This window comes from Nicotiana attenuata, chromosome 1 (genome assembly GCF_001879085.1).
Source record: "Nicotiana attenuata strain UT chromosome 1, NIATTr2, whole genome shotgun sequence".
Classification (NCBI taxonomy): domain Eukaryota; kingdom Viridiplantae; phylum Streptophyta; class Magnoliopsida; order Solanales; family Solanaceae; genus Nicotiana; species Nicotiana attenuata.
Genome location: NC_031989.1, coordinates 110,516,955 through 110,526,878, shown reverse-complemented (window position 1 = coordinate 110,526,878; position 9,924 = coordinate 110,516,955). Strand labels below are relative to the sequence as shown.

Sequence of the window (9,924 nt, the reverse complement as noted above, 5' to 3'; positions counted from 1 at the left end):
GATTATGGGGTATTTTTGTATTGACTTCTTGACATTATATTTAATTTGAAATGAGTATCTTTTACTAGAAAAATTGAAGGAAAATCAGAGTTTTCACAATTATTTAAATGAGAATTTAATTAAGTATTTATGGTTGGCTTGCCTGACAACAGTGTCCAGCGCCATCACGATCCTTAGTGGATTTTGGGTCGTGACAAGAACCTTTCCCTATCTGGTTCTCATATGAAGTTTGTTAAATCATCAAATTACAAATGCATATAACTTATCAATAAATATACTGAATTGTCCTAAAGTTATGATTTTTAGTTTAAAATTTCAAAATTTCAGGACAAAATAAGTAATGGCTAATCCTGAAATAGCAGACCTAAGAACGATTGTTCGTGTACTTCCCCCTTTCTTTATCCATTGCTTGTGAGGATCATACAGTAAGAGGACAACAACGAAGAAAAAGATTTTTGAATAATAATATTTGAAAGATAAATAATTTTATTAAATTCCTAAAAGGAGAACATTTCAAAGTCACTTTTGTGACACTGATTTTATTCATTATTTTTGTGTTTATGCTGAAGAATACTATAAAAAATTGACATTGGAATTGTAGGTTTGTCCAGGTTTCCAGCCAACAGGAATGACATTGGGAGCAGTAAGTTTCTTATTGAACTCAGTCGTGAGCCTAATAGAATATGGAGCAGGCTGTGCTGAAGGGTTAATATTAGTACTCCATGTTGCCCCAGACACATGATTCATAGTTATCGACTGTGTAGATCTTCCTGGCACAAGCTCCACTAAATTAAGATCTCCATCTCCATTTTCAAACTCAACATTTACTGATAAGAAGTTAGCATTAGATCCCGGATCCACCTTGAACGCTACATTTGTGTTCTTGTATTGGCACGGTACCCTACAATAACAAGTACAACCGGTAGAACAAATATTTTTTTGTGCTATCAGTATATATAATTTTATTCAGAAAAGTATGTACCTTTGGTAAGAGATTGCGATATTTCCCATATTACGTAATGCGTCAGCTTGTCCTGGCTTGGCCATAGCTCCCATGGCAGTTCCACTTAGATCAAAATGAATAGCACCTGAACACCCAGGGCATTCATCTGTAATGGTTACAGTCACTGGATTTCCTGAGCAAGGGCCTAGATTACATTGCACCTATAATTTCAAGAGGTATAAGTCATTCACAAAGTCTTAGACCTTAGATCAATTTATCAGAGGATTTCGCTCATATATACTGACAGTGCAAATTAATTTTTACACTATTAGTTAGTGCATTTTAATATGTTATAACATGTTACTGGAAGTGACGAAAAACTAAATTATGGGCAAGAATTAATATGGACCTGGTAGCAAGCTCCGCAGCCTAAGCCTTTCCTGAAGAGAGGAGCATTTCCAGCAGATACAAAGGAATTATAAGGGGCTTGTGATACAGCGTTTGTGTATCCACAAGCTCCTCCATCTTGCATTAACAAAAAGGAAAATTAATTGTATGGTCCAATTAATAACAGCGCTCATAGAAACAATTAAAAAGATCTTTAATTAAGTATGTACCTCTCTAATATAAATAAATTAATGAAAATAAATGCTGTATGCAAATTAATAAAAAAAGTTTTACATAGAGTATAACATCATTAATTACCACTTCCTGCTCCATTTGGAGCACCATAAAATGTTGCTACAGCTGGTTGAAAACCAGCTAAAGATGCATTGAATGATTTAACATGTGTGCAAGTGCAATATTGTTGAAACAAACATAGAGCTAAAAAAGTGATGATGAGATGGAGATTAAAAGCCATAATATGCTTGATTTACTAGATAGAACAGGAGTTTATTGTCCTTAATTTTTTTTCTAATTGCTTGGAGAAACTCTATGTTATGGTTGCTCCTTTTATAGTGGAGAAAATATAACCCTTACCAAATGTTAAGGAATATTTGATATCTAAAAGATATTAATGATTCTCCATGTTATACTGTAGTTTTACTTACCATAATGGCAATATATTGAAACAAATTACCAAAGAAGTACATATAAGTCTTGATACATTTATAATAAGTTAAGAGCTGATCATTGAACAAATTATGTTACGCAAAGAAGATCTTGCTAATTTACCAAAATCACCCCTAGGTTCATTAAGGGACGATAACTACTTACTATTTCACATGAAATTATCTCGTTCACTTGCCAATATTCTTTAATATATTTTTGTCTATTCTGTTAAAAGATCTTGAAAATTATTTTCAGAGTGCTATGATTTGAGATACTCTTCGAACTATTATAATATTCAGTAAATTTAGCAAGTCAATAAAATTATTGTATACGGCGAAATCGGAGGGTCCGTTTTCCTGTCATTAAGGTACTTCGGAAGGTCACCTCGAAGGCTCGAGGCCACAGCTGAATATCCTCCCTCGAGGGTCGTCAACACCCGACCCCAAGACGATGCAAACCGCGACTATGATGAAGATGGGGAGTTCCCAATGCACACGGCTAAGACTGACAGGGCCTAGCCGGTCTACTCTGAACCCGAATCAGGGTGTCATGTCTAGTTGTCTCATCCCCCATCTTTACAATTAATGCATTTTGTACTATGTAGCGACTCCCCTCCTATATAAAGGGGATCCTTATTATTTTGTAGAGGTCTGTTGCTCAAATTACTCCACACGAAATATAGAAGAACATTCTCTTTTCACTCTAACATATTCTCTTGATATTGTTGCCCTCATTTATTACATTCATACTTGTTCTTCATTTATTGCTTATCATTGGTCATAAAAAGCCTTCGTTGATTATCCTACAACTGTTAGCCCTTCCCCGATTACCCTTAGTAGCTCAAGCCCGAGCCCGAGCCCTAAAATCGACCTCGAGACTTCGTATCGGTCTACCCGAGGTCCCGATTGGCTAGCTCATCGGTTTGATTATAACTTTATCTTTATCTCGCATTTTGTCTCTAAATTTCATACACATAGCATCATCCGCTTAAGCAACTAGCATAAAAATAGATCACGTATTTTTAGAGTCCCATCAATAAATTTAATTGTTATTACCATTTTCACGGTAAACAGTTTGGCGCCCACCGTGGGGCTAAAAATAATAGTGATTACTTTTTTGCTGGTTTCATCTTATAAAGCAAGTTATCTTTTCACACTTTTTCTTGTCCAAGATCTTCGGTTGCAGGTAAAAATGTCTAATTCAGTAAACAATAATATTGAGAACCACAGAGAAAATGGTGTGGCCGTTCCAGGTGCTGGTAAGCCGCCGCAAAATCTTGAGAACGTGCCAGGACCGATTCCGGCGGACGGATTCTCATGCGACGCTCGACACGTTGAAATAAGCTCCCACACTAACAGGAGCATACACCAAGGCAACCAACAGGAAGCCCAAAAAACCCCAGCTCGGGAAGAATGGGAAGTTAGCGTTCATGCTATTTTTGAAATGTTGCAGGCACTACAGCTGGCTATTACTCAGCTGCAAAGTCACCAGAAGACTCCTAGCACGGTAGCACCGGGGACAGCTCCCCTGGCCGAACAGGTACCAGAGAGGTCAAGCAATAATGGGTCGATAGCCGATCCTGCCATCGTAAAGATGCTCGAAGACCTCACCAGAAGGATCGAGTCGGGCAAAAAAATGATAGAAGCCAACGATAAGAAGGTCGAGACTTACAACTCAAGGGTCGAACAAATTCCAAGAGCGCCCCCGATTTTGAAGGGTGTGGACTCGAAAAAATTGCTGTAGAAGCCGTTCCCACAGGAAGCGGCCCCGAAACCCATTCCTAAGAAGTTCAGAATGCCGGAGCTTCCGAAATACAATAGTACCTCGGACCCCAATGAATGCGTTACCGCGTACACCTGTGCAGTAAAGGGCAACAATCCGTCCTGCTGAAAAAATTTGGAGAAAAACTTTCTAAAGGGGCGATGATGTGGTATCATAACTTGGCCCCGAACTCTATAGACTCGTTTTCCATGTTGGCAGATTCCTTTATAAAGGCGCATGCCGGGGCCATCAAGGTGGCCACCAGGAAATCTGACGTCTTCAAAATCAAACAGAGGGAGAACAAAATGCTGTGGCAATTTGTGGCCCGCTTTCAAATGGAAAGAATGGAACTACCACCGGTCTCCGACGACTGGGCGGTACAGGCCTTTTCTCAAGGTCTGAATGAGCGAAGCTCGGTAGCTTCGAAGCAGCTGAAAGAGAACCTGGTCGAATATAATGCCGTGACTGTGTCGGACGTTCATAACCGATACCAGTCAAAAATTAGGGTCGAGGACGATCAGCTGAGGGCCCCCTCCGGCTCGGTATACCCAAGCAGGATCTTGGAAAAGGAGCCAAAGCAAAAGAAAGAAAGATATCAGCCGTACCCCAAAGATCGAAGGAACGCCCCAAGGCGTAACCCACCTCGAAACGATCGAAGGATAGATCGAGGACAGAATCCTCGGGGACTCATCAACCGAGCCGGATTCGACAGGAATGCAGGACCAGCAGAGGCACCTCACCTGTCAGAATACAACTTCAACGTCGATATATCGGATATTGTCTTCGCCATTAGCAAAATCAAAGATGTCAACTGACCCAGACCTATGTAATCAGATCCTTCGCAAAGGAACCACAACCTGGTGTGCGAATTCCACAACACACATGGTCACAGGATCGAGGATTGCCACCAGCTCCGAGAGGAAGTAGCCAGACTACTCAACAAGGGTCATCTCCGGGAATTCCTAAGTGGCCGAGCCAAAAACCAGTTCTGAGAAAGAGAGGCGGCCAAGAAGAATGCAACGAGCGGGCCGCAACATGTCATTCACATGATCTTAGGAGGCGTTGATGCCCCGCAAGAACCCGTGATGAGAAAGACAAAAATATCCATCACTAGAGAAAAGCAAACTCGGGGGTACATACCCGAGGATGTCCTCACGTTCAGCAAGGAAGACACTGAGACCTTGTCTCAGCCTCACAATGACGCACTGGTAATCTCTTTCCTCGTAAATACAATTCAAATAAAACGTGTGGTCGTGGACCCAGGTAGCCCGACCAACATTATCAGGTAGAGGGTAATAGAGCAGCTCGGACTGCTCGACCAAATCGTACCCGCCACTCGAGTCCTCAACAGATTCAACATGGCGAGTGAAACGACGAAAGGGGAAATCACCCTCCCTGTCAGCGTGGCCGGTACGACCCAAAATGTCAAATTTCATGTCATCGAAGGAGACATGAGGTACAACGCCTTGTTCGAACGACTGTGGATACACTGCATGAGAGCAGTACCATCCACCCTCCACCAAATGATGAAATTCCCAACAAAGGACGGGATCAAAACCGTCTACGGGGAACAGCACGCGGCAAGGGAAATGTTTGCGGTGCACGATGTGGCACCGGTACCAATACCTCCACTCACGAAAGAGATAAAGGGTAATCAAAATACATCTTTGGTTAGACCCGATTAAACATAACAGAGGACCATACCATGTCCTCATTACAAGCTATAAGGACGTATCAGACATCGGAACATCGCCGGCACATCCCACACTAAGGTACGACCGTCTCCTTTTTTTATTTTTTTATTTTTCTCGCACTAACCCTTATGCAGGCGCCCGATCAAAGCAGTCAAAGTGCTGACCCAGCCCGAAGACCTTAAGGTTTTAAAGCATCCGTTGCACTCTTTTCCTTCGACCGAGTTTTTTGTCCCGAAGAGGGTTTTACCGGCAAGGTTTTTAACGAGGCAACGCCTATGTGCTACCTAAGGAAGATCCAAATAAATGTTCGAGGATTCTCTTGCAATCAACCTCGAACACTGGAGGACATCCCCCCAGAAGATCATCCACTCGGAAAAGCCAAAAAATGCCAAATGGGGCCTCAATAGGAAAATGATGTACCAGACCAAACGGTCGAATGAGCCGTGTCCGTATAGCCGTGCCCCCGATGGCGGAGACATATGTACTTGTATCAAGTAATCAAAGAATACCTTTATCGAAGCATCTCATACTCCAAAGGAAACTTAGCATTTTCGCAAAAACCATCCCTCCATCAAAACGTCCCGAGCATTCGGGGACTAGCGTCGACAATTCAGCACCTGAACGACCTCCGGGTCAGGACTCCAAACTCATAAGCCCTCAACGAGGCAACATGAAAATCATGAAACATCTCCAAGGCCGAAAGTTCCCCGAATACTCAAGGCTGGCGTCAAAATCTCAAAAACGCACGACCTAAGTGTCGGGATCTCCAAAATTGTAAGCCCTCAACGAGGCAATACGAAATCTACAAGTGACGACTTCCGAGCCAAGGTACCCTCGATGACTCGGGGACTGTCGCCAATCGCCATTCATTAAAAAACCCGAGGCCATAAGACCTCGAGCGGGCAGACTCGGTCTCGTAAGACCTACATAAGGCAACAACAATATCTGTAAGACCTCAAGCAAGGCATGAACAATACTTGTACCAAGTATCCAAAACTGCAAGACCTCAAGCAAGGCATGAACAATACTTGTACCAAGTATCCAAAACTTTAAGACCTCAAAGGCATGAAAAATTTGTAAGACCTTACTACAGGCATAAACTCGATCCCAAAGTTTAGGCTATATATCGAACTTGTAAGAACCCTAAAAAGGCATACCCTCGAAATAGACACCTAAGCTACTTCACTCGGGACCAAAAATGGCTCCGGCCAAGCACAAATGACTACGGTCATACAGCTGTACTAGCCAGACTAACGCGACTCGGGGACGCCCGACCGTCGCTACAAAATCACAGGCCATTACTTCAAATCTACTTCGAAAAGAACCGGTTAAATAGGCTACCCTCGACATAGGCAAAAGAGCTTCGACCATGTCAGCTCCACATCATTGGCTTCGACATACTCAGCCTCCGAGCCAAACCTCCCGAGGTGCTCGATCATCGCCACGAAACGACTCAAAATCGAGGTTCTTCCCGAACCGACGACGGGCCAGAAAAATATTACTCCAAACGTCCTTAACGAGAGGAAAACTTGAGGGTCGATTGAGCTCGAGCCGAAACCCGACTCGGAGACTGAACCCAAAACAATTAACTACATATGCCTAAGGGCAAGGCGTAAGAGCCATAGTCGCCAGCCCACATAAAAGATCGCTTCGATCAAAGGCATAAGAGCCATTGTCGCCAGCCCACGCAAACATAAAAGCTTGAGGGTCAAATGGGCTCGAGTCATAATCCGACTTAGGAACTAAACCCAAAATAGTTGAGCAAAAGCGTAAGAGCTCAAATGCCAGCTTATACAAAAGGTCGCTTCGACCGAGCGCGTAAGAGCCCCCGGGCCAGCCTAATGAGCCCTAGGGCCATATCACGAATCTAAAGATTCTCACCAACTCTGAGACCAGTTCACCGGGCCAAATTCGAGACAGAAAGGGGTACAGATGAAGTAAAGCCACAAGGTTTTCTTTGATGCGCATGTGCGAAAAAACACATTCTCCATCTACAAACATGCTCTGAAAATGCTACATACAAAATGGCAAAATCTATGCCCTACCCCTGAGAGCTACGGCCTACCGGCCTCATCTTCACTCTCCTCGGTGCTAGACAGAAGCAACCGAGCACCGCGCTCGTCCGCCCTCGCTCGCGCCAACTCTTCTTGGAGGACAAAACCCCTAGCGCAGATCTCCTCGAGAATCTTTCTTCGAGACTTGCAACAAGCATATTTTTTAATCCTCTCCTCGCGATCGAGGATCCTCCTCAACTCGGCTTGAGCATCGGTAGCGTCCTTCAAATAAATCACCATCTCCTGATCAGCCTTAGTTTGGCTCAGTGCTGCTCCTGTCCGGGCATCAATGATCTCAGAAGCTAAAAGGCGGAACGCACACGCACCCGGGATGGAAAATTACCTGCTCCATCAAGTATCTCTCGTAATTCGAGCTCCGGCATGCCTCATATCGCAAGTGCGCCAGCACGACTTCCTTTTCCTCGCAAAGGAGCCTAAGGGATTTATCCTCATCCAGAGCTTTCCGGAGCCTGGCTCCATGACGGAGCAGCTCGGACCTAAGCCTGTCAAAATCCTGCAAAAGAAAACTCGATAAGGAAAGAAAGACGCGGGATTCAAAAGGCCAATGTCGAAACTCACTGCGAAGTGAAGCCGACGGACTTCCTCGAAGGCCGAGGGAAAATCTGTTAATCTAGTCCCCTCAGCCCTGGAAGAAGCGACTCTGGTAGAGGCACAGTCGCTCGGAGAAACCACCTTTCCAGAATCAGGAACTACAGGTGCGGCGGGCTCAAATGGAATTTCCGTGTCGAAGCCCCGGCTGCGTTTTGCCTCACTGTGAGCGCCATCGCCCTGCGAAGGCATATCCCGCTTATTATTGTCATTCTTTAGCCCGGGAGCTGGCAACCCCTCCCCCTCTCCGGAGGAGCACGACCTCGCCTCAGAAGGCTCTCCGATACCTACGGCAGCAAGATTAATACGCAGAAAGGGAAAATGTCTCTCCAAATGAGTGAAGGATAAGGAAAAAATAGTACAAACACACACCGTGATGTTTTGCCTCCCATCTGCCCCGGCACAAAGTTCGCCACTTGCGCTCGTCGCAGGTCGAGTGGGTCACCAACTTCCGGACCTAACCAGGTACATCAGGAACCTCGCCTGGCGCCCATGAAACCGCTACAGAAAAGAAAAAACACGGTTACAAAACTAGCCTTCGCCATAAACGAATCTGAGAAGGCACGGGATGTACCACTTACGTGTACAGTTCTATTCCTCGAGGAATGGCATAAGTTCCACAGGGATAATGTCAGCAGTTCGGACCCGGACGAACCGACTCATCCACTCCCGATCTCCATCTTCCTCATCGTCAACAACAAATGGCATGGTCGACCGACACCGCAAGGTTAGCAGACCTCAGTAGTGAAAGGGCCGATACAACCTAATGAGATGACTAAGCGTAAATTCAAGCCCCGCTTTCTCCGCAAAGAACCTCATCATCAACACTACTCGCCAAAACGACGGATGTATCTGCGCCAAGGTAACCCGATACTTTAAACAGAAGTCGAGCACAACCCTATCGAGGGGGGCCAGTGTGAAAGGATACGTGTACACATTCAGGAATCCATCAACATGATCCGAGATGCCCTCATCCGGGGAAAGTGTCTGTAACACTACTCTCTCCCCCCGTCTGCAGTCTCTCCTCACTAACTCAAGGTGCCCCTCTCCCATTGAAGAAATAATCTTCAAGGTAAACTCTCTTTGATCCTGAGCATCGGGAGCGGAACACTCCCCTCTCTGCCGAACAGGCCCCGATGTAGCAGTCATGGCTATGGCGAGACTAGAGAAGTGAAGCAGAAACCTGTGCAAATGCTTCAGCGCTGAGGTAATGAAGGGCTCAACGCTGAAATGGGAGGATAACTATCTAAAATGGTGAGATCTCTAAAGGAGCGGAAGCGGCCCTATATATGGAAAGAAACGACAGCGACCCGCCTGCCCAAGAAGCTAATGGCATCATCGCCAATCCCGAGCTAGTACCCGACCTCGAGGATCTCCGTCTAAAAGAAGATAGCTCCAAGAAGCGAACAACATCGTCGCCAATCCCGAGGTGGTACCTGACCTTGAGGATCTCCATCTAAAAGAAGATAGCTCCAAGAAGCTGACATCATCATCGCCAATCCCGAGGTGGTACCCGACCTCGAGGATCTCCATCTAAAAGAAGATAGCTCCAAGAAGCTAACACCATCGTTGCCAATCCCGAGGTGGTACCCGGCCTCGAGGATCTCCATCTAAAAGAAGATAGCTCCAAGAAACTAACGGTATCGTCGCCAACCCCGAGGTGGCACCCGACCTTGAGGACCTCCATCAAAGAGAGGAATTGGGCTCTAGGAAACCAATGACATCGTTACAAGTCTCGAGATGGTGCCCGACCTCGGGGACTTTCTCCAAAAGGGAATCAGGCCCCAGGGAAATAAACATTCGAGCTCCA

General features: G+C 45.1%; 1 protein-coding gene across 1 annotated transcript; it reads right to left on the bottom strand.

Annotated features, from left to right (window-relative positions):
* Nucleotides 574–9,724, bottom strand: LOC109239594 (expansin-B15-like). The gene is made up of 8 exons (XM_019406181.1): nucleotides 9,551–9,724; nucleotides 8,564–8,615; nucleotides 8,085–8,401; nucleotides 3,221–3,347; nucleotides 1,649–1,705; nucleotides 1,353–1,468; nucleotides 983–1,164; nucleotides 574–901 (listed from the first exon to the last, which is right to left on the bottom strand). Exons 1-8 carry the CDS (start codon nucleotides 9,722–9,724, stop codon nucleotides 574–576), a joined length of 1,353 nt encoding a protein of 450 aa, XP_019261726.1.

Bases quoted from the DNA above. Each gene is read 5' to 3' on its own strand.
- LOC109239594 (XM_019406181.1), bottom strand. From the start codon at position 9,724: ATGGAGATCCTCGAGGCCGGGTACCACCTCGGGATTGGCAACGATGGT. The intron at 1,706-3,220 runs GTTCTCAATATT...ATGCATCTTTAG, and splicing joins GCCACACCATTTTCTCTGTG to CTGGTTTTCAACCAGCTGTA. The intron at 1,469-1,648 runs GTAATTAATGAT...TGTTAATGCAAG, and splicing joins TCCAAATGGAGCAGGAAGTG to ATGGAGGAGCTTGTGGATAC.